This window comes from Podarcis liolepis, assembly GCF_965112155.1.
Source record: "Podarcis liolepis genome assembly, chromosome: 8".
Taxonomy (NCBI): domain Eukaryota; kingdom Metazoa; phylum Chordata; class Lepidosauria; order Squamata; family Lacertidae; genus Podarcis; species Podarcis liolepis.
In genome coordinates this window covers 46233871-46260973 of record NC_139560.1, presented here as the reverse complement: position 1 = coordinate 46260973, position 27103 = coordinate 46233871, and the positions used below count along the sequence as shown (strand labels likewise).

The following is a 27103-nucleotide window of genomic DNA, read 5'->3' as shown; positions in this document are numbered from 1 at the left end:
AATGTATTGTGCTTATGTGAGGTTTTAACCTTCCTGCAAAGAAGCAAAAATGGTGGGGGTCCTGGAACGACAAAACACAGAGAAGAAGCAGATGTTCGTAGCATAAATTACATTGTATCCTTCCATGCTATTGTGAAAGAGAATAGTTACCTCCATTTTCAAAATTCTGTAATGATCAAAGTTTTTGCTGTAGAAGCATATAATCACAGTATTGTTTGCTTAATTTGAATCGGTATTTGAATTTTAACCCTCCTCACTGTGTTTTTGTTTGCTTGCTTGCTTTGCCCTCTTAGGGTTGCTTAACCACAATGCTACAGTCAAAAACACAACTGGCAGAATTTCCCTGTCCGGGTATTCCCTGTTTACGAATTCACCTTCCATCCACAGTCCCACCCATTTCTGAAGTTCTGAATGGTGTTAGTTGAGTGGGGAAGAGGAGTCATCAGGTATTAGCTGATAGGAACTTGGTTTTATTCAGAAAGAGTCCAAGTCCCAGGATGAATTGGTACTACAGCATTGTTTAAATACCATCATGTGAGACGAAACAAAAGGTCATGACTCTTATGTTTATACCTCTACTATTTACCCCAACACATAAATTGTTACCAGACTCTTAATGGCTTTAAAAACAATGGGAAAGCACTTCATACAAAAAGGCATTTCAGAGTTGGCAGTGCTGTATATAGAAGACACTGGCGTATAGTATACTATAAACAGCAGGCTAACAACTCACAACTGTAGTTTGCCTTTTGTTTCTTTTGCAACCTTTTCGCAAACTCTTAAGAGCCATTGCAAGCAAACAATCAAAGCCACAGGAATGGAGACAGTTGCGGAGAAGCATAAACTGATGTGGTTACTTCTTAACTCAGAGGGATGGTGGCTTGCATTCTCTGGGTAAGTAAAGCTTGTGTCAGCCTTTTCATTATAAGCCGTAATTTCTGAGTTACTTGCTTTACAGACTCTGTGGCATATTCACAGAAAGCAATACCTGTTCCAAGAGAAGCTAGACTTCTGCAGTCAGTCTTGAAAGCCACTTTCCTAGTTGAAAGAACCAGTGGCTGCTTCACTAATCAATCTACTTGCTTTATCTCAACAAGCCATTGCAGAACAATTCTGGAATGCACCTGCAAAATGATTTCAAATAGTCCAGCATGGACTACTTAAAAACTAGAAATATATAATGGTTCTCACTAGTTCTTTAAATATGGCAAGAAGCAACTTGTTTAAAAGCTAAAAAAGAAAAGGCTATCTTCCCAGCACAGCCTGACCTTTGTCATCCAGCTATACTAAAGGTCAAACAAGGCAATATACCATATGCATGAATCACTTTTAAATTAAATAGTAGCCATGGGAAACTTGATCCAGATCAGGACTTGGGATATAGGGAGCTTTAATCCTTTGTTTCCACTCCTGCTGTGGTCTTGACCTAGATTGGTGTCCCCATACTTTCTATTTGCATTGGAAGTAAATTCCCCCATTTGTGCTAATGGAAGCTTTAGTGGCAATGAAAATAGCAGTTTAAGGGGGATCTGTATGGGATCATATGGGGAGGGGGAGAGTTACGGTGACCTAACTTCCCACAAATACCATGGATCCAATTCAGAACCCTCCTACACTGGCTATTTATGTTTAGGTTGCTTGCTGGGACTGAGGGGTGTTGTAGTTTAGCAACATATTGAGGGCCAAAGGTTCTCCACAGCTGATGCTGATCCTGCTGCAGCTTAATTTGTAGCTCTGTAGCTATACTTGATTGGAAACCACAGGCCCTGCCCAAGTTCTCCATGTCCATGTCTATATAGGAATACACATAATACAGAACATTTATAAAGGAACAGATGCATGACAGAATGAATACTAGTTTATTCAATAGGTTGCGTTTTGTTTTCAAAATGGCATTTTCTAGTGATGAAACAGCTGTTTTAAAGTTGGAATGTGCCTGATGTGCATGGACTAGGCCAAAAGCACTGCATTAACTAAACATACTCTGGTATTAAAGTGGTAGCAAAAGAGGAGGAATTCAGGCATATTTGTATTAAGCTTTTGACCCATCTTTACTGAATGCTTTCTTTCTGCACTTATGGAGTCTTCCATATTGTGTTAAAGGGGGGTTCACAGATGTTCCCTAGTGACATGAAATGAGACTGTGTGTAGAACATGTGATTAAACATGTCAGCTGCAGATATTTCTACATGGAGACACAGAAACTCTCTGATAATCAGATGGTTTCCATCTGGTAATAGTGATTTATTTATTTTTTAAATAGTTTTCAGCAGCAAATCAAATTAATTCTGCTATCTGCCCTTGTTGATAGACCCAACTGAATGCCATACTGACTTATTTTAGGTGTTTCTCTTTGTCACTTGCAAGTAGAGTTGATAAACTGCTGGACTGGTCCACTTTTAACTCAGTTTTTGCACTAGGTTCTTTATCTGGGATTGCCGTGATGCATTCACATAGTTTCTACAGAGAATCTTTGGTCCTAAAAATTAATTACAGCATCAATCTGTCCAGCATGGACTCACAAAACATTGTTTTGGGGTTTCAGAATTACTGTCTTTTTAATGAATAGCTCCTCCTTACTCTTTTCTTTTAAACATCCTTCTCCCTCTGTGCTTAGTTGTTTCCTTCTGTTTTCTCACATTTCCGAATCAGTCCATAGTCAACTCCTGTTTTATAGATCAGTGGTAGAACACCCACTTTGCATGCAAAAGGTCTCGGGTTCAATCTCTGGCCTTTCCAGATAGGGCTGAGAAAGACCCCTTTGTAAAACCCTGGAGAGCTGCTGCCAGTCAACAACAACAGTACCTAACCAGATAGTCTGACTCCCTATGTTCCTGTGTGGAAGGGGGGACCTTTCCTCCTCTTTGCAGCCAGAACAATTGTTCGTAATTTTTAAATTATTATTTCTTACCTTTGACAGCACAATTGCACCAATAAAAATGAAGTTTAAAAATTCCCATTTGCTCTGACTGCCAATTCAAGAATTTTAGACCACACAAGCAAACAGGAAGAAACTAATTACAGTGGTAGAAGTCACTTTAAAGGGGGGGGGGGAGGAGAAGGAAACTACTAATTGAAGAAACAGTTGCAGGAAGAAGCTGAGCATTTGCAATTACTTACTTCTGAGTTTGGAGGGATGCAGGTGGCACTGTGGGTTAAACCACAGAGCCTAGGGGTTGCCGATCAGAAGGTCGGCAGTTCGAATCCCTGCAACAGGGTGAGCTCCCGTTGCTCAGTCCCTGCTCCTGCCAACCTAGCAGTTTGAAAGCACGTCAAAGTGCAAGTAGATAAATAGGTACTGCTCCGGTGGGAAGGTAAACGGCGTTTCCGTGCGCTGCTGTGGTTCACCAGAAGCGGCTTAGTCATGCTGGCCACATGACCCGGAAGCTGTACACCAGCTCCCTCGGCCAATAAAGCGAGATGAGCATCACAACCCCAGGGTCGGTCACGGCTGGACCTAATGGTCAGGGGTCCCTTTACCCTTTACCTTTTTACTTCTGAGTAAACATAGTAGGATTCTTCATGGAATGGAATTGCCAGATTTTGAAATGGGGAATTTCATTCTATATCAAGTTCTGAGTAAAACCAGCATTTTAATGCCAGTTGTGGCTGACAGTGGAAAAGCAATATTGCAGCAGTTCCAAAGGACCCTAGTGTGGACGCAGCCTAAGATTCTCTAATTTTATAAATGACAATCTGCTTGTTTGACAACTCTTGATCTAGGAGTTCTTGGCTATGGAGTTCATTGCACATATGTTCCCAACTTGTTCATCGACCACCACAGATTCACCTAAACATATATGGTGATATGCAAGCTTGGGGTGTGCAACCCCAGTCAAACAAACAAAACACTACAACAGGTTTGGTGACCAAATGTGGTTCTCCAGGCATCTCTGTTTGGATCCTGGGATTTCCCCCAGGTCAGGTGTCCCCAGGTCATGCCCTGAACTGGCCCTGTTCCGTCCCCTTCTTGAGTGCTTTTGCCTGACTGGAATATGTCCTTGAATTATGAACATGTTTGTCTGGACGGAGGATAGAACAGGTGTTGGAGATACATGGGTGTGAGTGTAGAAACCTCTGACATTGGTGTGGTTGGAATGTAGCCTACTGTACAAAGGGAAGAATCACATCTGCTGCTCCACCTACTCCCTTCTCTGGCTCCACCCAATCGTGGGACACAGCTCTTGGAAAGTCACTCATCTAGCCCTTGGCCTGAAAGATTCCCCACCCCCTTCCTTACAAGCTGGAAAGCACATTAATATCACCTACCACAACAGCTGCTTTAGAACCAAAGACAAACGGTATCTCCAGAACTTGGGATTTATGTTAATGGAAAAACATTTTTGGTGGGGACAGGGTTACGTAACGTCATTGGGTTATAGCCAGAGTTTGTTGCCATTGAAAACAAGTTGCATAAAGTTAAGTCGTGACTCATTTGTCCCTTTGATTTCAACTAATTAAGTCTGAATCCCTCCAACCCATTTTTCCTATATACAGTAGATTGATTAAAAAGGGAGAGCGAGACAGAATTTATCAATAGGTAAAGTAACACCAGTGATGAAAATAAATGTCTTTGTGTTACTTGTGAAGACTGAAATAACAGGATGACTAATTTAACTTGTGTGTGTGTGTGAGTGTTTATGATAATCATAGTTTACTGGGGTCGCATAGTCTTATCTCTTGTTAAAGAAGCATCTTCTACAAAGAGAGTGAGTAATAGTCTACAAATAGGTTTGAACTTTTTCAGTTAATCAGTAGTGGGTCAATTATTTCCAGTATGAGGAATTTGAACAAAATAAGTGAGCATTTCTAAGGAGGGTAGGAAAGGGAGAGAGAGAGAAAGAAAAAGGGCATTGTTGTTGAGAGTGGGTTTACACACACAAATGTGGTTTGTATTTGCATTGAGTGGATTCTCTGATACAGTACATACCTAAGTGTTTTGATATAGTGCTTGCACTGAAAGTAAGTGAGATTGTTTGTCTGCTGGATGAGATGTCTATTCTTGATGAAATTATGGATGGAACCAAGGGGTCTGTTTATGTGAAACACACACACACACACACACACACTCTTTTGGGACACCTGCCACCCCTGTACCCAAGAGAACTGTAAAATAATAAGACTGTGAAAGCAAACTGGCTTTTAAAAGCTTGGGAGACTAAATGGAAAGCCGTGGGGTTGACTGACAGGCTTCCTGAGCTTCATTTAGTGATCCCTTCATGAATCTGTTTCAAGACAGAGGTACAGCTTTATTGCACAGTTTGACACTCTAGAATGGGCCATCTTAGTTAAAAAGCTGCGAAGTGATTAAATCTGATAGTGGGGGGAAACCCCTGAGACAAAATTTTTGGCAGTTTTCTACTTCATGTAGAGTGCTTCAGGTCAGAGAGGTCCTGTAAATAGCCCAGTAATGGCTGGTTCCTCAGCAGGCATAAGCATGTGCTTTGAGTTTGCAAAATGATTCAGGAGCATGCTGTGAGATAGCTACTGATAACAAGCAGATGTGAAGCGTGCTTTTCAAAGTGGGGGGACCTAAGAAAGGGGAACTACACTAGACTTTAGTTGAATCTGATTTTGGTAGGCATGATATAATTCCCATTATAACTGCTTTTGGCATTAGTGTAAGCTTTGGGGACAAGGAGAGCAAATTTGAAGGGGAAGAATGTGTCCCTTTCCTGCAGATATACGAGACCAAAAATTGCATAGGCATTTAAATGGGTTCTTTATTTATGATCTTATCTCAAAAGATTATGAGAAACAGTTTTCCAGTGACCTATAAAAGCTTTTCTTTCTGTTTTATAATATACTGAAGCATTTTAGTAATGATCCATACCCACTACCACTTTAAAACCAAAGGTATGAAAATCCACCCCTGTGCTTGTATGTGTGTGTTTACTTTAAAAGGCTTGTGTGATTTTACCAGAAGGAACCTTTCTAAATATGGCCTGTACTAACTCCCCCTAAAGCAAACATCTCTGGCTTTGCTGGCAGAAGGCTCTGGGTACTTCATCCGTACCACAATGAAGTTCCACAGTATGCTGATTCACATGATGGGAAATGGAAAACCAAACTTCTTGGCACATTATATAAAGAGTGAGTTGCTTCTTGGTGGCTTGACAGTGTGCTACGAATGCACTGAACTCCAGGAATGCACCGGTGGACATGTATGTTGTATGCCTGAACACATTAAAAATAAGATAATCATAACCTTATGGGCCCAACGGCAAAAATTCTAGCCACTGTCCAGGAAACTGATGCAGGGAGGAGCACCTGTGACTAATTCACTCACACTCGATTCTTTATAAACCATTTCAGGCATGTGTCCCTCTCTGACACTGCCGTTTGATAAATCAAAGCGGGGGGACAGGGACCAAAGCAGGTGCAATGGCTTAGTTTGGGGCAAATGTCAGAAGCCTGATGTTGAATGCTGCTGCCAGCTCTGGTTACGTTTTTGCTTAAGAACACTCAGATTGAAAAAGTGACCACATTCCAAAACCTGAGTCTTTTGGGGTTTTTTTTCTTTACAGAGGTCAACTGCTGCTCAAAATTGATGTTACATGCAAAGTGGATAGTATTTCCCCCCCTAATTGCACAATTACATTATATAGTGATTGCATCCTTATTGGATTCACTGTTGCGGGCATAGACATTTTATTTTCACTGCCTTTCTGTTTGTTCCTCTAGCAATGAACAAACTCAACTCTGAGGCTGTCTCATGTGATTATTTAGCACCTGCAGCACTCCAGACGTCTAGCTTTGGGACCAATTATCAAATGAATCTTCCACATATGGGACAAGGAAAGTGGAGGTGCCCTCTAAATTTCCAAGAGTACACTGGATCCCCATAGCTCAGGGTTGGGAACTTGTGCCCCTTCAGATGTTGTGCTACAACTCCCAGCATTCCTGGTTTTGGCCATGCTTATGAGAGTTGGGGATGTGAACAATATCTGGAAGGGCACAGGTTCCTCACCCCTGACGTAGCTCATGTGAGCAAGCCAAACCACATGCTGCAGAAAAAATGCAAAGAAGTCTGAGGGTTACTACCATGGGGACAAGAGACCTTGTACAATGCTTCAGTACACGCAAAATGGAGTTTAGTAAAGAAGCAGTGGGGGATCAATTCTCTGATAACCGAAGCTGAGTTGTAGATTTGGGGAAAGATTAATCTGGCTGGGCTCCCCAACCCCCATTAGTGGACTGAGAAGAGGGGCATGTAATTGAATCAAGACATCAGATTTTCGAAGTAATTGAGTGAGACATCAGATTTTAGGAAACATTTAAGGTGGGAAAGCTACTGAACCAAGAACCAAAATAGAAATTAGACCTAAACATTTAAAATATATTCATAAAGAACCAGGAAATACACCAGTAATTCCATCTCACCTTGAAAGAAAACAAAAAAGGGAATTAAAATTTAATTTTACATTTATTTTGAAAACACATTGCCAAGCAAGAGAATAATATGGCCGGCTACAAATGGTATGTCATTTTCTTTCAGCGTATTTTGAATGCAGAACAATTGTGTGTTTGTTGGGGCAAAGCCATTTCAAACAGGTTGCAAGAACTCCTAAAGGGCAGAGTGAGATCTAAGTCTTTTTCTGCAGTAGAAAATAAATCAGTAAGGCCCAATACACACCCCATCCAGATTGGGGACCTACATTAGTTTTCTACTTAAAATGGCTTCCTTCTGGGTTGTTCTCTCCCTCTCTCTCTCTCTCTCTCTCTCTCTCTCTCTCTCAGAGCAGCACCTTCAGGGGCAAATAGCAACCACATGGGAGGTGAATTTCAATAGAAAACCAGTGTGAAGCTCAAATCCAGATAAATTTTGGGGGAAATGGCCATTTAAGTCTGTATCAGAAAAGATAAAGGAAAATACCATATTTACACGAATCTAATGCGCCATCAAATCTAATGCACACCCTAATTTTCGCAATGCAATTTGGTCAAAAAAGGTGCACATTACATGCAAGTAGATATGGTAGTGTGATTACAGTGGTGCCCCGCAAGACGAATGCCTCGCAAGATGAAAAACTCGCTAGACAAAAGGGTTTTGCGGTTTTTGAGCTGCTTCGCAAGACGAATTTCCCTATGGGCTTGCTTCGCAAGACGAAAACGTCTTGCAGTTTTTGCAAGTTTGTTTCCTTTTTCTTAACACCGTTAATACAGTCACGACTTGACTTCGAGGAGCAACTCATAGAACGCGGTGTGGTAGCCTTTTTTGAGGTTTTTGGTGATTTTTGAAGCTTTTCCAAAACTTTTCCGACACCGTGCTTCGCAAGACGAAAAATTCGCTAGACAAAAAAACTCGCAGAATGAATTAATTTCGTCTTGCGAGGCACCACTGTATACATAGATGGCATTACACACCTCTCAGATGCTATATGACAAACTACAATCAAACCCACTATGCTAGAGAGGTTTCCAACAGCTGGGATCTTATTATCACATGTGGTGGAGCTGCAAGAATTTTCAATATCTTTGGAGTTTTGTAATAGATGAAGTACATCTTATTACAGGTAAAACGGTTCCCTATGACCTCAGATTAGCATTATCAAACTTGTTTACTGAAGATGTAAGATATGTAGTGGTAAAATAATTATTAATCTTTTTTACGATGGCCACCAGAAAAGGTTTAGCTCAGAACTGGAAGACAGCTGCTAATTTGACACTGGAGCATGGTACAATAAAATCTGGAAGATAGCGCTCGTTGAAAAACTAAGTTTTACAAATACCGCAAGCAAAGATGATTTTGAGGAAACATGGTACATTTTTATTCACCACACCAAAAGCAAAAACAGGAAAGAACACTGTTGTCGACTCCTGGCAATCTCTGGAGTAATCTGCTAGATAATGAGCATGATATTGCCTAATACCTACAGTTGTTATTTTTGCCGCAACAGACCAACATGACTACCCCCTCTAGAAATAGGTAGATTATTATATTAAATAGAAATGCAGCAGAAAACTTCAAGTATTTATTTTTCAGATCAGCAGCAGACAGGTTTAATTGTTTTGAAGCCAGGGTGAATTTTAGCTAAATGTTTAGTGCACATTTTCCTCCAGGGCTAGAAAGTGAGATACTTAAAGCTAGAAGCTGTGAGGAATTTATAGATTATAAAAGGCAATTATGTTGACAGTTTTACCAGCTGATCTGTCAAAAAACAAATGACAAGGCAGTTTGTTAAAGAATAGAGACACATGAAACATCAAGGAATCATAGACTTTTACCAAGGGTCATCTAGTCCAACCCTGTGCGACCTTACAATGGATGGAATTGTTTCTAAGGTCATTATAAAAAGGGCAGTCAAGGAGTATATTAAGCTGCCTGGAGTAGTTCTGTGGCTGCCAAGTAAAAAAAATTGTTTTAGAATGCTTCCTGGATGACAAACTAATGCACCAAAGCAACAATCAGCAAGACATTTATTAAGAGATGGCCCTGTCTATCCAATTTGGAATGAAAAATATGGAGGCAATATCCCTCCATATAATTTTTTCCCTTTATTATAGTGTTCCAACTTTTTTATGCTTACCTTCCAACATTTCTCTGATGAAAATACAGTGGTACCTCGAGTTACAAACTCCTCAGGTTACAAACGCTTCAGGTTACAAACGCAGCTAACCTGGAAGAGTTACCTCGAGTTGAGAACTTTGCCCCAGGATGAGAACGGAAATCCCGTGCCGGTGGCACAGTGGCAGCAAGAGGCCCCATTAGTGAAAGCACGCCTCTAGTTAAGAACAGTTTCAGGTTAAGAATGGACCTCCAGAACGAATCAAGTTCGTAATTAGAGGTACCACTGTAGGGACATCCTATTCCATAATAACAATAATTCTATTATTATTTATACCCCACCCACCTGATTGGGTTACCCCAGCCACACTGGGCAGCTTCCAACATATATAAAAACATAATAAAACATTAAACTTTAAAAAATTCCCTATACAAGGCTGCCTTCAGATGTCTTCTAAAGGTTATCTAGTTATTTATCTCCTTGGCTCAGGGGTCACATAACTCCATACCCTCCAACAGTTGTCTGATGAAAATAGAAACATCCAAAGGAAAAGTGGGATATTCTGGGGTTACTGAGCTATATAGTCCAACCAGGGGGCATGGGGATTGAGGAATGTTTCACATGTGAATAATATATGTACATGCCTCTCTGGAGGACTGGCATTGCCTTCATATTGCTTGCTGTTTTCATAACAAATGCTCTGGTTGACATCCAAACAATGTTAAGCCCATTTTAAGTCACATGATTTTAGTGGGAGACGGCTAATCATGTGAGTAATTCTCCCACTGGACCTTAAAAGTGTTTAGCTTTGGCTGAATCGTGCTCATGGAATTCTTGTTCAGAAGTTGCAGCACACAAATTCTTTATGATGGCGATGGCAACTGGTGATTGACAGTGTATATTTTTACCATTCCACATTCACAGCCATGTCTGGAGAATATTACTCAAATTAAAATGACTTCCCCTGTTTTAAATGCTGCATTAACAGTGCAGTCCTAACCTCCTGACCAGCCTTGTTGGTGGAGTTGTCCTTCTGATGGGCTTGTCTGGCCTGACCCCATTCAGGATTGCTCTGCCCCATATCCATATCTGTGCTTAAAAATCCACTTTGGAGTTTAAAAGCCTTTGGTAAGATTGCGTTTTTGCAATCCTCGCCATTTAAACTGGCAGTTTAAAGGCTGTCAGCCCTAGGAGTTTAATTGTCTTGGCACATTTTTGTGGTTTGACATCCTGCTGTAACAAATCTGTGCTTTTCCTCAAAATGAACTATAGCAGTCTTGAAGTTCATAATGTTTGGTTAACATAGAATCCAGACACTTTGTGTGTGTGTCTTTTTAAAAATTCCCCCATGTTGTGGTTGAGTCTTTTTCTTCTGTCCTTTCAATTAAGATATGTTGTATTTAATCACAGTAGGGTATTGTTTGGTGGGTCCCTATAATTAATGGCTAAGGCTGCTGAAGTGTGTAATTAGGCTTTTTATCTATTCATTCTGTATCTCTGGCCTACAATGAGCAAGAGCAAAGTCATAAGCAAAATGACTGGGTTATAAAAAAAAATAAGTGAGAGATTATGCTCAAACTGGATAATGGGGTTTGTTCCATGCAGTGAAAAGGTTTGTGTACAGTACATACAACCAGAAATATTTCCTTTTATGAAACTCTTCCAGAGAAAATAATGGCATCCTTTTGGGACACTTTATTATGTCAGATATGGAAGAAAGGGGATGCGGATGGCGCTGTGGGTTAAACCACTGAGCCTAGAGCTTGCCGATCAGAAGGTTGGCGGTTCAAATCCCCACGACGGGGTGAGCTCCCGTTGCTCATTCCCTGCTCCTGCCAATCTAGAAGTTCGAAAGCACGCCAAAGTTGCGTACACCAGCTCCCTCGGCCAATAAAGCGAGATGAGCGCCGCAACCCCAAAGTCGTCCGCAACTGGACCTAATGGTCAGGGGTCCCTTTACCTTTACCTATTATGGAAGAAAGGATTAATGAAGGGATGCAGCAGTTGAATCAGTGGTTTTGCAAATGAGATCTTTCCTGCCCTTTCATGTGTACAGAGCTTTAAGAAACTGGGCCAATGATTTTCAGAGGCACTGATGGAAAAGACAAATAAAAATCCTATTGAAATTCAGAGGCATGGATGCATTTATGCTTGTCTGAAGGACCAAATGTTACCATATTTCATGAGATTCCCACTGGCAACAGTTTTCCTGCCCCTTTGCACATATTTTTATTTTAGCTTTTATCTTTTCTTTTATTTATTCATTTATTTATTTATTTTATTCCTTTATAAATGAAAATCTTTCAATAAAATACAGTGGTACCTCGGGTTACATACGCTTCAGGTTACAGACTCCGCTAACCCAGAAATAGTGCTTCAGGTTAAGAACTTTGCTTCAGGATGAGAACAGAAATCGTGCTCCGGCGGCACGGCGGCAGCAGGAGGCCCCATTAGCTAAAGTGGTGCTTCAGGTTAAGAACAGTTTCAGGTTCAGAACGGACCTCCAGAACAAATTAAGTACTTAACCCGAGGTACCACTGTATCAGTTAACACCCCCCACCACTTTTGGCCCTAATAGGGCTTTCCACAGCCAATAAAATCTATTTTAAGCAGATGAAGACCGTCATAACTCCCTCAAACTCTTTCCCCACACAGCCTGCAAAATGATAATCTGAAGATCAGAACCAGAGTTTACATTTGGGGCTTGTCTTGATAAATAATCCAGATATTCATTTCAACAGACTCTTTAGAGCTTTGTTGCTTTGCTTTATGTTAAAGATAGGATATTATGTTTTCACCTAAGATAGTAAAGCAAGGCCCATAGAAATAACTCAATGAGAGAGGCTAACATTCAAAAGAATGACACATGAGATGAAATTAAATATATTAAGGAGTCTGCCTCCTTGAAAAGCATCCCTCTCCTTCCTGAAAAGAGGCAAAACATGGTGTGTGTGTGTTTTCATTCTTGAGTAGAAAAACTGTTTATCTGCAGCTCCAAAAGAATCTGCAGATGGAGACCCCCCACATGAGAACAAAGTCCCCGGTCACTGGAATGTAATACTAGAAAAACAAATACTACAAAGGCTAGTAACAGGAGGATGTCTTTCTAGCTTGTTTTTGTGTGACCATCTTGGCTCCCGGAGAAAGGGGGTCCCCAAAACATGTGTACCAGCTGGATCCCTTTGTACTGAATTTCAGTCTGTTTAGCCAGATGTCTTCCCAACAGTGACGAAAAAACAGAGCTCTTATTCTAATAAGTCAGGAAAGTGTGTCAAGTGAAAGGAGGCCCATTGTCTCCCATCTGATATTTATTAAACGTTGTTTAAGTCAGCAATGAGAAATGTGCAACATCCGGAAGTGACCCCGACTCTCTGGTATGCTCAACCAGTGACAAAAGTCTGGGAGCTGCTCAACATTAAAGCCATGTGCTCAGATTGCATAACAGAGTGTGCAAACCATGGGATGGTAATAACAAATGAAAATCTGATGCAGACTAAGCTCAGTTCTGCATGACTTAATGTATGACCTCTAAACAAAACAATGTATACAATACTAGTCTGACAAGATGTCAAAAAGCTCTTAAGAATAAGATGATTCTTGCACACTTTGTTTTTCATGCAGAAAAGTTTCTTTTAATATTAGTTAAAAGAAAAGCACCCTTGTGTATGCACATATGATAAAAATGAATAGATCTGCTTTTTGAAATGCTGCAGTTTTGTTAGCTGTGTTCAGATAACATTTAAAGCTAAGGTTTAGCATTGCAAGAATGAGCCTAGCCTTCCCTTGCCACCTCCAGATTTATCCAATGCTTCCTGCTGCAAGGAAGAGATCAGAAGGTTCCAAGTTACGTTTTAGATTAAATGCAGTTTAGATTTGCCACCAGAGTCCTATAGTGTAGCTAACTTTAACTATGGTTAGTGAAAACAAGCTAGCTTCATAAAGTTCAATTTGAAGTTGCCTCGTTTCTAGTAATCATAGTTAAAATTAACCACGGTTTGTTTGGATTTGGATGACATGACAAGCTGTGGTTCATAAAAACAAAAAGCAAAGTGAAAGTTTCCAAACCCATCCTTTCCACAGGGAAAAGGCGAGTGCACAAGTCCAGTAAGAAAGCTTGGCTCAGTCTAAAGAAAGTGTAGCATTATGCCTGAACCCCACTGGCTCTCCACTAGCCTTCCACTAGTGCGAGGGTTCTTAAACTGTGGTCTGTGCACAACTGGTAGTCCATTAGTTTTGTTCAAGCGTTCCACAGCATTTCTGTAGCTGAAGAGGAGTTGAAGATAGGAGGTGGCACACCTATCAGATTAAATATTCATTTTTATTTTTAGTTGTCTTTTATTTCTTTGAATTGGTAAGAAAACTAGAAGAAATAAAAGAATCAATAAAATACAGTTTTAAAATATCATACAGCATCTAATATAGAGCATTATAATTGTTACAACAGGCAGGAAAATCATTATTTCGTCTGCCAAGACCCTCAGCAACTTCAGGTGGTTCCTAGACAAGAAGGTTTGGGAGCCACTGCGCTGGTGCCTTCATGGAGCAAAAATGGTTCCACAGTTCTGCTGTTTTTCTAACGGAAACCTCCAGAGAGCACCAGATCTTATTGAAAGTATCCTGGGAATGCTTACTGTCATGGTCCAGGACACAGATGTGAAAATTTAAAAGCTTAACAGAATAAAAATGTAAAACACCTGAAAAGCATTCAAGGTGAAAAGGCCTAAACATGAAAAATGACATAGAGTTAAATCTTCATTTTCTTTTGCAGGCATTCAAGAAGGAACACAATGCACCAAGTGTAAAAGCAACTGGGCACTGAAGTTTTCCATCATACTGTTGTATATATTATGTGCCTTGTTAACAATAACAGTAGCCATTCTTGGATACAAAGGTATGTATCACATCTATAGCAGCTGCCTTTTGAGTAGGAATCCAAGAAAAAGGGATGAAAGGAAATATTTATAAATAAAAGGATTTTCTGATTCAGTATGATATGATTTCAGAAAAGGCTATTCTGATATATATTTCAGTATTAGAACTGTCATTTTCAAAGACTTATTAATATACATTCATCCCGATCTGTACATATTTACTTGTAAATAAGAGCCTGTTTATGCAATTGCAACTTCCAGAAATTCTGTACATATGGCAGGCTATTAGGGAATGTGTACCATCTGTGCACACATGAACTTAATTTCTGCAATCCTTAACCTACCCAGGCCTTTATTTTTTACGGATAAGGATCACAGAAATTAGGATTATATGTATATGTCCCAGGCCACATGTTATTTTACATGGATGGTGAGCTGCACACAAACAAAATAAAAAAATTCCTTCCAGTAGCACCTTAAAGACCAACTAAGTTAGTTCTTGGTATGAGCTTTCGTGTGCATGCACACTTCTTCAGATACACTGAAACAGAAGTTGCCAGATCCTTCTATATAGTGAGAAGGTGGGGAGGGGTATTACTCAGAAGGGTGGTGGGAATGTGCTTTGGAAAAGGAATGTAAACTTTGGGAGAGAACAAAATTCTTTGTATGGAAGAGGTTAACATATATTCCATTGGGAACTCCATCCAGGTAAATCCATCTTTGTCAACCTTCATGAGGATGGAGCCTTCATTCCCAAACAAATATATTGTAATGTAATTCCTGGAGATATTTTGTCCTAAGGAATTTTGTGATTGTGAAACTTCTGGGAGCAATTGGCTGGGCCACTGAGAGAATGAAATTGTCAACAATATTTAAGTGTGGGGTTTTTTTTTAACCCCACACAATATCAAATGTTTGAGGTGGATAAAAACTTTTAAACACTTGTTTTGTTCTTGGTGCCATTTCAGGAGATTTGGCAACAGGGACAAGGCTTCCTATGGTGGTGCCATGACTCTAGAATTGAAATGGGGGAAGTCAAGCTCTCTAATTAGTTTGTGCCAACTCTGTTTAATGGTGTAGTCCTTTTGAATTATTGCTAAGATACTGTTTTTATTGTTCCAGTTGTAGAAAAAATGGACAATGTTACTGGAGGGATGGAAAATTCACATAAAAGATATGCTGAGAAACTCACAACAGTGGAGGGTGACCTGAAAAAATTGGGTAATTCATATGAAAACAAAAGCAGTATGTTAATTATTGTTTAGTTTATTGACTGATCAGTGTTCCTTGTCAGTTTATTGTTGTTTAGTCATTTAGTCATGTCCGACTCTCCGTGACCCCATGGACCAGAGCACGCCAGTCTTCCACTGCCTCCCACAGTTTGGTCAAACTCATGCTGGTAGCTTCGAGAACTGATCCGATTTCCTTGTCAGTTAATTAGTACTTAAACCCTATTCAAGAGCAGTGGTGTTGGTTTTTCAATGGAGAAATCTATATTGTTGGAACTATTCCCAGAAGGGAGGAAATATTTTGTGCCTAATCTCTTGCAGAAACCCAACTTGTCCCACGCATAGGGATGGAGGAGAAATCAAATTCAGTTCACATTTAAAGATGAACCTTACCCAGTTTGCACTTTCCAAAAGAATTCACAAACTGAAACGTAGCCATTCTTCAAAGTTTGCACTTCTAAGACTTTTGCCGTTTTGCAGGCAATGCCGTTCTCCATGAGATTCATTCATATATACTCTAGTGAAAATTAGGACCTCTTATGGCACCAGTAGCACTTAAGTGCACCATTGTGTTTTATGTTAAAGTAAAAGGAACTATCAGGTTATGTTGTCTTAAAGGAAAAGGAGCCATTATTCTGTTCTTCTAGAGTTAAAAATCAGCCATATGCCAAAATATTTTTGGTTTGTTTCATCCGTTGAATTAACAAAGAAGCAAACTCTATTAAAGCAAAGTCCCTCTGCTAAATAATAAGCTACAAAATCACCCCTGAATTATTATTATTTTGCTCTCTTTTTTTTTTTAGATTACCAAGCTGCAGAGAAAGCTGTGAGCACCAACACAGAGCTTTCAAGCTTCAAGGCTGACATTCTGGCCCTCCGCCAACAGCTTCATGAGATTTCAGAGAAAACAGCAAAGAACAAAGATACACTGGAGAAGTTGCAGGAGTCTGGGAACATGTTAGATGAGCGGCAGAGCCAAATGAAAGGTGTTTTGGATAGCAACTCTTTCATGATTTTAAGTGTCAACAAAACTCTCCAAGCTTACAATGGCTACATCAATGACCTTCAGAAAGACACGAGTAACATTCAGACAAGTTTGCAAAGTCAAATGCACTCACATAACATAGTCATCATGAATCTGAACAATCTCAATCAGACCCAAGTTCAGCAAAGAGATCTTATTAGTGCTTTGCAGAGATCTGTGGATGATACAAGTCAAGCTATCCAAAGGATCAAAAGCGACTTTCAAAACCTTCAGCAGGTTGCCCTCCAAGCACGGAAGGACACAGACTGGCTCAAAGAGAAAGTGCAGAATTTGCAGACATTAGCAGCCAATAACTCAGCTTTGGCCAAAGCTAATAATGATACACTTGAGGATATGAGCAGTCAGCTTAGCTCATTCAGTGGACAGATGGAGAACATCACCACTATTGCACAAGCCAATGAACAAAGTTTGAAGGAGCTCCAAGAACGCCATAAAGAATATGAAAACGGAACATCTGCCAAGTTTAGCCAGCAAGAAGACCGATTTCAAAACTTTGAGAAAGATATTGTCAACATCATTAGTAATATTAGCTACACGGCTCATCACTTGCGGACACTAACTAGCAACCTCAACGATGTCCGGACAACATGCACAGATACTCTTAGTAAACATACAGACGAGCTGACTTTTATGAACAACACATTAGCAAATATTCGCCTGGATGCAACTGCTCTCAGGATGCAACAGGACGTGATGAGGACAAGATTAGATATTGAAGTATCCAATTTATCTGTAGTAATGGAAGAAATGAAGCTGGTAGATTCTAAACATGGCCAGCTCATTAAGAATTTCACAATACTACAAGGTGAGAAATGTCTCAGATAATCCACTGTACATAGTGCCAAGATACTGGCTAGTAATGTTTGTTTCTCCCTGCAATGTTAATATCATCATAAATCATGGCCATGGGTACTAGTGCAAGTGGGTAGCACAACTCACTCAGCCTAAGCTGTACAATCACTGTTGTGCCAAAAACCACAATATTTCTTTGTCCCTCTGTGCATTGCTTAGGAAGCACTTGTTCTTTGTGGTACTACATCTTGAACTTTCCAATCTGGTGCTATCTGAATTTCTGGGACTGAACTACTGAAGTGTCCTTACTTTTCCTTAACACTAACTTGGCCAATGGTTCTGCACCTAAATATTCTGTAGTATGGCTGCATATGCTTGTTTGATAGCCTATGATGTTCTAAATTGTACTTGCCTTTTGACTATGAACCACCACTTTGATTAACTTGGCAACAGAATGAATACATGGTGTCTGTTTCATAGAGTGCATAAATGCCTTCTTATAAAAGTTTCTGCTTTCTGCATGTCTGCCTGTGTTTTCTGTAAGTTTGCTTTTGGTCTCAGTAGCTGAAAAGGAAATAATGCTGCATACGCATGAAAATGGCTGTATATTTTATGCCCAATCTGTTAAATTTGACATAAAGTGTCAAAGAGAGGTCAAATCTGTGAGACAGGCCTTAAAACTTTAATCATTGGGGATTCAAAGCATTTTTATTTTTGAGGTAATTTTTAACTCAGTATATTTCTGTGTTAGGGAATGAAATAGTAAATGTTATGCCCTGTCCTCTAAGTGGTTAGTTAAAGATAAATTAAACACTCTTCAAGCTCTACTGTAGGATTTCAAAAAGTTGGAAGATGTGCAATGCCAAGAAATACGAAGAAACACAAAATCCTAAATGAAATGGGATGTCTGTACTTGGGGGCAGGGGGTGATTAATGCTAAATGCACATTTTCTGAACAAAGTCAAATAAAAAAGTAGATGAAAAGCAGCAGAAGGGAAAGTCGGGCATTACTGACTGTTTGCCGAAACATGCATAAAGGACATTGGGGAAAAAAGTTAATACTTTGATAATGTAGAACTACGTTTCACGTTAAATGCAGGAATTAAAGGCACCTATTGGTATGCTGCACTAGATGAGATATAGTATATATATGCTATTGTGGTGGATTTTGAAGCACAATTATGTGGAAACCCACTGTTTAAAGTATTTCAAAATTTAATATAAATTGTGGGTTAGTTTCCACTCACAGAAGTAAATGTAAGAATCATGTCCCAGGCATCTGGCTGGCCGCTGTGAGAACAGGACCCTAGACTAGATAGGCCTTCGGTCTTACCAGCAGGGCTTTTCTTATGCTCCTAAACCTGTTCCAGTCTCTTTGCCCACATACATATACACAGTCCTTGGTACTGTGATACAGCAATCCAGTATTTTTACTGTAATTTAATTTTAATATATAGAACTGCCATATTAACTTTCCCCTCATGTTCAAATTATTTCAGGACCTCCAGGCCCGAGAGGTCCCAAGGGGGACCGAGGGCCCCAAGGTCCTACCGGCCTTACTGGGCCCAAAGGACAAAAAGGAGAAAAAGGTGAACCAGGACCACCAGGACCTCAAGGTGAAAAGGGACCGATTGGACCAGCCGGACCACCTGGTGAAAAAGGCGGGAAAGGTTCCAGAGGTTCACCTGGATCCAAAGGCCAGAGAGGTTCAACGGGGAAGACTGGTCTGCCAGGACCTAGTGGAGAACCAGGACTACCTGGACCACCTGGCAAAGATGGCCCCCCTGGCCCACAGGGCCCCCCTGGTCCTCAAGGTCTACAAGGAATTGTTGGGGAGCCAGGAATACCTGGTCCACGTGGGTTGCCTGGTCTGCCTGGTGCACCTGGAATGCGTGGACTACAGGGCCAGCCTGGACCTCCTGGCCCACCAGGTCCAGGAATACCGGTGGCACTACAAAGTGAGGCTAATGGTAAGCTCTTTGCTCACATGCATCTCTACCAGTCTGTCTGTGTCTCAAAGTGACTTATAGTCAAACTGTATCTGATTTGCCCTTTATACTTATCAGAAAATAGATTTAAGGGCCAGATTGTTAGAAAGATATGACTGCAGCTCTATGAATGGAAATGCCATTCACATTATATTCTGGAGTCGGTATTGTTTGTCAAATTGATTGGATCCTAAATTGTGGAACGTCACTGTACTACAACACAGTGGTGTCCAGACATTTAGGAACTGATCACATCAATTCAGGTATTTATGGGGGCCCAATTTTCTATCGCTCACTGGCTGAACAAAAGTGTTCCATGTTTCAGGTTGTCCTGTTTACTGGAAGAATTTTTCGGGCAATTGTTACTACTTTTCATCGGAAAGAGCCATTTTTGAAGACGCAAAGGCTTTCTGTGAAGAAAAATCATCACATTTGGTTTTTATAAACAGTAAAGAGGAGCAGGTATAAACCGCATCTGATACTCTGACAACTAGAGGTGGAACCTCAGCAACATGGATATCAAAATATTGGTGGGGGACATCAGGGGTTATTACATAGTTTCAGTTTTCCAACAGTTCCAACTCTAAACTCAGTAAGGGCCTATTTGCACAAAAGAGCGACACAGGGAATTTCATGGCTGTTGCTGATAAAGAGTACTAGTAACTTCCTTAAAAAGGGTCGACAATGTTTATTTTTAGGGCCAAGCTACATGGAGCTGTGCTTCATCTCCTGAATTTTTCTTTTACTGAATTGATTAGACGTTGCCATTTGTTCAAAGCAGCATCAGTGAGTGAGGTAGTATCACTCTTTCCCATCATACTATTTCCCCCAGTCAAAATTCTGCAGTATCCATGGCATTATTGGCCCCACAGGGGAAAATAATACCTTTTGCTTTCTAGACAGTTGTCAGTGTGACACCTGTGTGATATGCACCCAAAGATCCTCTCTGGTGCCCACACAGTGCTGCTCCCCCCAAACCTCCCACCTTTGAAATTAGGCTTGAAAAGATAATTCTTTTGTAGCTAATTGAAGGCTTTTTATCCAGCCTAATTGCTGGTGAAGGGGAGAGTCGGTATTCACGTGTGTGGCTGTGGTGTGTGCCTGCATGCAAGCATGGTTGCAGTGTGTGCATAGTGCTCACAATAGTTCATCCAGTTTGCAAATGTGCCCATGGGCACAAAAAAGTTGGCGACCCCTCTACTAGCTTGACAGAAGGTATGGAGGTTGATGTTGATTGGAAAAACAGTACAAAGAAAATATGTTGAACATACCCTACTCCTACTGCTTTTTACCAACTGGCAGACCTCTTCCTCATGGCTATATTTCACTAAAAAGAAACGGAGGGGAGGTGGGAATCACCCATGTATCTCGCAAGGCATGTGGCTTGACTCTATAAGGGTGCTTGCTAACAGGCAATTGTCTGAAGCAAAAGTGGTCACTGTTTAATTAATATTTATTATAACTATAATTTGATAATTAATAGGTTATAAGCAATGGAACTCAAAACCACAAGTAGTCAATTTAGATTAAAAGGGACTCGAGGGACTTTTATGCCCAAAGGCTTTACATGTTTTGAGATATGGAATAACGCAACCAGTACTTTCTTCTGTACACAGCAATGGCTAAAAAAACAGGTTGTTGCAAAAGGCAGCTTCTGGATTGGCCTCACGGACTCAGTGAAAGAAGATGAATGGCGATGGCTGGATGGAACCTTACCAGAATATATGTACGTGTAGGAAGGATATGAATTGTTCTTTGTTTCTGCTACTGTTCTTGCTATTGGATTTTTTATTTGTCACCATGCAGACAGGATGCTGCAGATGGGAAAGACTGCTGCAACCCTCTGAAGAAATGCTTTGCCATGAAATGTTGTTGTATTTTGCTCTTCTATACTCAGGCTTTCTCTCTGTTGTATTCACAAGGTTTTATTTTCTTGCCAAAAAAGAAGATGGATCATTGAGTAAAAGAATCATAGAACCATAATAAGCCAAGATTGTTATGGAATTTTATTGCAAACTGGGGATAGAGTAATCACATTTTTTTTTCTTGGACTCATTCTTCATTTTTTTAATAATTTGTATTACAACTGCCCATAAAGAGAGGCCATAATGTTAAAGGAAAATATTCTCTATTATTTTCATTGAAACTTACTAGAAGATCAAACTGAGCAAGCTCCTTTTAAACTGTAATCAGGGTGTTCAATGTTTCATTTAGGGCCAAAGTTGGATCACAGAAACTGAAATCTGTTATTCCCACCAAGTGAAATAATGCCTGTCTCCTTCAGACACAATCTGTCTAACATTTGGCACTTTGTTAAGGATGTAACACAAAATTGGCTAGTGCTGTCTTATCTTGATGAAATCCTCAGTTACTTAACTGAAATCACCTTCCTAAAACAAGCATAACTCAACATGAAGTTAAATCTTTGAATTCTCAGTGTTCTAGATCTTTGAAGATTTAGTGTTCAATCTTTGAGAGCAAATGACCAAGTGAAGTCAACAAAGGTGATACCTCTAAATTCACATTCTGTCTCTCTCAACACATCTTGAGCCCTTTGTATCTTTCTATGAATCCTATGTATATATAAATATTAGAACATAGTATCCTTCCACTTCTCTTTAACCCCGTCAGGTTAGCAGGCTTTTTATTGAATTTTCAAAAAAGAAACAAAAACAGTCAAATAATACAAACTAAATTAGAATAAATCAAGTCCAGACCAAATCAGTGGTTAGACATCCAAGCAAATAGATTTGTATGAAGAGCCTGTATATTAGGGAACTTCCTATCTTTATTGTGTTTATGGAAAGTCACCTTCTCATCTGCTGCCAGTTGAGTCATGTCCTCTGTCCACAGTATGATGGGGAGGGGGGCAGATGAAACAGACTGCTGCTTCCAGTATTGAAGCATTAGACATTTATCCACCATGAGTGCCTTTAGAAGCAGTTAAATTATCCTTCAATGGAATATTAACATCTATAAATCAGTGAGCTATTCTTGAGGTGTGCCATATCTGGATAGAAGGGCAGAGGAAAGTATATTTTAGTTTATAAATTATAAATATGCTGTGCTTGATTCTAATACAAAGGGCTCACATTTTTGAGAATCTGCCATAGTATGTGGGGATAAAATATATAGGGCTGTATAGTGGGAGTTTGCTTGCATATTGCATGGGAGGTAAGGAAGTGGACATGATAATACAGCCCAAGTCACATAAAAACAAAATATGAAAGAAGTTTAAATATGAGAGGCTTGAAGCCGTACCTAACTTGCAGTTTCACAGGCAGAAAGCCAGGCACGCAGAGCTGTTCCTACTTTCTTTTGAGCCACAGATTGAAACTGTCTTCATTTTTAGTATAGAGTGCAATTTAGGGAAGTACACTTGCTGTTTATCATCTGAAATCTGGGAGGGTCTGATTTTATCTGAATCCAAATTGCCATTTTATTTCTCTTTCAAACACAGAAGGCATAGACACATGTGACTTTTTATGCAGCACCTCTGAACTTTTTTCGGTGTTTATCTTATGTCGTGTTTTGCATGTTCCTTTGTGATCTAAAAACCAACAGTCACTTCAGCTAAATGTAATTGGTTTTTTTCTAGAAAACTTGGTGCCTTCCTAAAATGTCACTCAGACTCCATGAGCTCGACAAACATGTTCTTGAATCCTTATATTATTTAGCTTTGGGTGCTGTGCCATCCACTTCAGCCAGCAGCCACAGCCCTGCACTTAATAAGCTGTTTCTTCAACAGAGATGATCCTTTAAAATCCTGAGATTGGCAGCACAGTCCATTTAATAAATCAAGTGATTTTGGGCCCATCATGTAAAATTTTCAGCAGAATACTAACTTACTCTGTAAAGGCTAAAGGACTTGTTAGGATTTTTTTGTTCATTTCCAATCTGAAATGTAATTTGCTACGCAAACAGTATATTTTTCTTCCAAAGGTGCAACAGAGGGTTGAAGAAGCATAGGCAGAAAAGCCACCTTGGCCAAAGTGTTGGCTGGTTAACTGTGAATATGCCTTGGGTTTGTGGTATTTTAAAACTCTTATTTTCTGCTTCTTTCCGTGTATTGGATAACAAGAAACTACCAGTTTGCTTTGACTTGGGGATGCATATGCAAATCCAGCAGGAAGACATCCTTATGTCACAGTAGCTTATCTGCAGCTGCAGAGGAAGCAGCTAAATGCTGCCCCATGACTGCTCCATCCCCTTCTTACACATCCTTGTCCATCCCCAAATCAGAACAAAGTTAATTGGACTAATTCTAGGTCTCTGAGCTTCGGCAGCTTGTTGAATTGATTCTCTTCTCTGCAGCCCAGATGTTTTCCATTTCCAGGAAAGAGTCATGCATTGTTTGTTATAAGGAGTATGTTTTCTGCTCAGAACAGACTGTCGGTATTTTGTTTTTGTTTTTCTTATTCTCATCTGTCCCAGTATCACATGATGGTTTGCTATTTGTTTTGCGGAATGATCTATTTTCTGTTTTGTTGAAAGAAACTGGAGCGCTGGACAACCCGATAACTGGAAACATGGCCATGGACCTGGGGAAGATTGTGCTGGGTTAATCCATGCTGGGCTTTGGAACGACTTTCACTGTGAAGATGTTAACAGTTTTATTTGTGAGCAGGAGATGGACAAAGGTATGCTAGAACCTTGACTAGGATCAATTCTCATTTGCTACAAGGGCCAAACCCCAAGCCAAGTTTAAACAGCTGGAAAAAGAGGGGACCCAGTCCTCTATGCGTATGACTAGTTGCTTGGAAGCCCTTAGAAGAGGATTGCAGTTCAACCCAGTCATGTACAGATCAAAGCTTATTTCTAGTTCAGTTTCTATTGTTCAAGCCATTGAAGTTTTAAGGGGCTGGCAGGAGACTGTACAGCCCCTCTAGTCCCCCTCCCACACTTTGGAAATATGAGCTCCATGTATTTTGCACAGTTCGTGTCCAAAAATATACCCACCTCTACATGAAGCAAAATCTATACAATAGATTTCTCTTTCCAAGTTACCACATAAGGACACCTTGATGCATGTTTAGGATTCAGAAATACAAGTATAGCTTTAGCCACAACAACCTGGGGTATATACCGTCCACAAGATTCAGCTTCAATACCAGAAGGCACAGATTCAGTATAAAGTGCTTTGAAGGTTGTTCAGTTCAGTCCAAATCCCAGTTCAGTAAACTGAATTGTCTTTCCCATTCACTATTACTGAAAAATTTAAAAATAGTTGCAACTTTTTATCCTTTGGAAAGAATTAGATGAAATTTTCAGACATAATAGCCTCTCCTGAATAGATAAAGTCCAATGAATTGCATTTTTTTCCAGGTTTTGTGTTTTGTTTTTGTGTTGGGCATCTTTACATGTTTGCTTTGTACAAGAAACAAATGTTAATTTTTTTTGTAACTTTTGGGCAGAATTGGATCAAATTTGCATGCCATTAGCCTCTTCTGAGGTGATGAATTCTGTTCTTATTGGTTTTTTTAAAAAAAAACAGATATTATGTTTATAGCACTTTAATGCATTGCTTTTCCTTTCCTGCTTTAGCTGAAGCTCTGGGATTGTAATAGGCTGTGAACCTTATAAGAGACACAAATGAGTGAGATTTCCTGAATGATGAAGTATCCTCTGGGACAGAACCATCACCCAACCAAAAGGGGGAGCACTGAGAACATTGATGAAAAAAGTCAGCACAATTCGTCCGCCTTATCTTCTAATTTTTCAGGGGCTTTACAACGTTGCACAAATGCGTCAATTGGAAATACAATTGGACTAAACCAGCTATAGATCCTCTTCAACCACAAAACATACAGATGCTGAAGATTTATAAAACAATGGACTATGCCAAGATGACTACAAATCATGACTTTTCCACAGGAAGAAAAAAAGAATACAAACCTACTGTGTAAACACAATAGCCACTTGCTAAAATCCCAAATACTGGCAAATTATATAAATATACATTTATAAATATATATAAATTTTATATATAAATATATATAGGCCAATTCTGATCAGTAATATAGAATATACTTTTAAAATTTTTGTATTTTTGTACAAAATATTTGCTTACTACAATGGTCTTTTTAACTGCCTTTTTATATAAAGTACACAGAAGCCAAAGAAAATAGCAGTGATACTACTTATAATTCACTAGAAATGATTGTCAGGTATAAGTCTCATCAGTTTAAAACACAGTTTTGTTTTATAGATAAATATATATGCCAGATAAATTACCCTAGTTTAATAACTTTTGAAGTTGACTGTAGGTGGCATTTGCCGTATTTTAGCAGTCATCTCCAATCTGGTGCCCTTCACATGTTTTGGGGCATAGCAGTGCTGGCTGGGACTGATGGGGATTCTAGTGCAAAACATCTGGATGCCACCGCATTGGCTAAGCCCAGCATAGAACAAGTTGTGATCCCAAAGATAGATATGATGCGGTTGTCTAATACCATTTTTCTGATTTGGTTGCATTTCACGTGATGGAATGACTGCAAGATATGCAGAGTAAACCATGTACGGATGGGAGCCTAACAACTGCTACAGTGCTGTCTTCAAAGAAGTGGGGTCACCAATGAGTGCAGAGGCCAGAACTCAGTAGCGGAGCAGATTCTTTGCATGCAGAAGGCCTCAGGCTTAGTCTCTAGTATTTCCAATTCAAAGGATCAGTAGATAGTGATGGGGATGACCTCTGCTAAAGACCATGGACAACTACTTATTCTGGGCCAGATGGACAAATAGTCTCAACTGTTTTAAGGCAGATTCCTACATTCCTATTATCTCCTTCCTATCTAGAAGGTTTCTGTTGCCAAGAACTCAACTGTAATACAGACAAATAGAAACGCAAGGCCAAACTAGACAGTTCATGCAGTTCAATGTGTGTAACTTGTCCTCAATGTCTTTGGGGTTGGTTGGTTGGTTGGTTTGCTTACCCCAAAAATATTTGAGAGGAGCTAATGGGCAATGGAACAACAGTACCCTTTCCTTTTTAGCCATGTTTCCACTCCAATCAGTTCCTCCAAGCTGCACCTCTTTTCTCGGCAGGGAAGAATGGCGTCTTACGGGATAGATTAAGTGCCTCCTTTCCCAGTGCTGCTCCTCTGCTACTTGACAACCATTCCAAAAGGGGTTTGAGTGCTGTTGTTTTTTAAAGACACTGAAGAGAACTTATATGCATCTGCTTCTAGTTTGGTCCTCAGCTGGCACAAATACTGGCATGAAGACTTCCTGTGCAAGCATAATGTTCAGGAATGAATTTTGCTTCAAGTAGATTTTGTGCTCAAAATAAATGACATGTCGCACATTTTGACCTTCATGAGAGTTACGTGAGGTTTGTGCATGGATGGCACCATCCAACTGTTTGTGTGTGTTTAGATTTGCTAGGAATGGCTTGTGATTGAAAGTTCACAGCACCTAAAAGGGATTCCTTTTGTCACGCAGCAAGCAAACTGATCATGTGCAGAAGCAAATGCAGACCACAAGTTTGACATCATATCTAGACAAAGGAGGAGGACAGAAAACATGGCTCATTCCAGAAGGAGTCTCTAGCCAGAATAAGTCTCCAACCATTCCTTGTCATGTTCCTTTTCCCATTCATTTGGGAAGCTATTACATTCTGCACTCTGTAATCATGCCAACCAAGATAAACAATGAAAAACAATGTGCAACT

At 39.9% G+C, this 27103-nt stretch overlaps 1 protein-coding gene across 2 annotated transcripts in view; it reads left to right on the top strand.

Moving 5' to 3' along the window:
• The window catches only part of COLEC12 (collectin subfamily member 12), a 78810-nt gene extending 52063 nt beyond the window's left edge, over window positions 1-26747 (top strand). The window contains exons 3-10 of one of the 2 annotated variants that reach the window (XM_083518659.1): window positions 14278-14400; window positions 15503-15601; window positions 16413-17459; window positions 18946-19416; window positions 19760-19896; window positions 21051-21160; window positions 23929-24074; window positions 24979-26747. In XM_083518659.1, coding sequence (XP_083374785.1) covers window positions 14278-14400; window positions 15503-15601; window positions 16413-17459; window positions 18946-19416; window positions 19760-19896; window positions 21051-21160; window positions 23929-24074; window positions 24979-24998 — 2153 coding nt within the window. In that variant the 3' untranslated portion in view covers window positions 24999-26747. The remainder of the gene's footprint in view (window positions 1-14277; window positions 14401-15502; window positions 15602-16412; window positions 17460-18945; window positions 19417-19759; window positions 19897-21050; window positions 21161-23928; window positions 24075-24978) is intronic. The other variant, XR_014529476.1, reaches the window with a different exon arrangement.
• The last annotated feature ends 356 nt before the right edge of the window (window positions 26748-27103 follow it).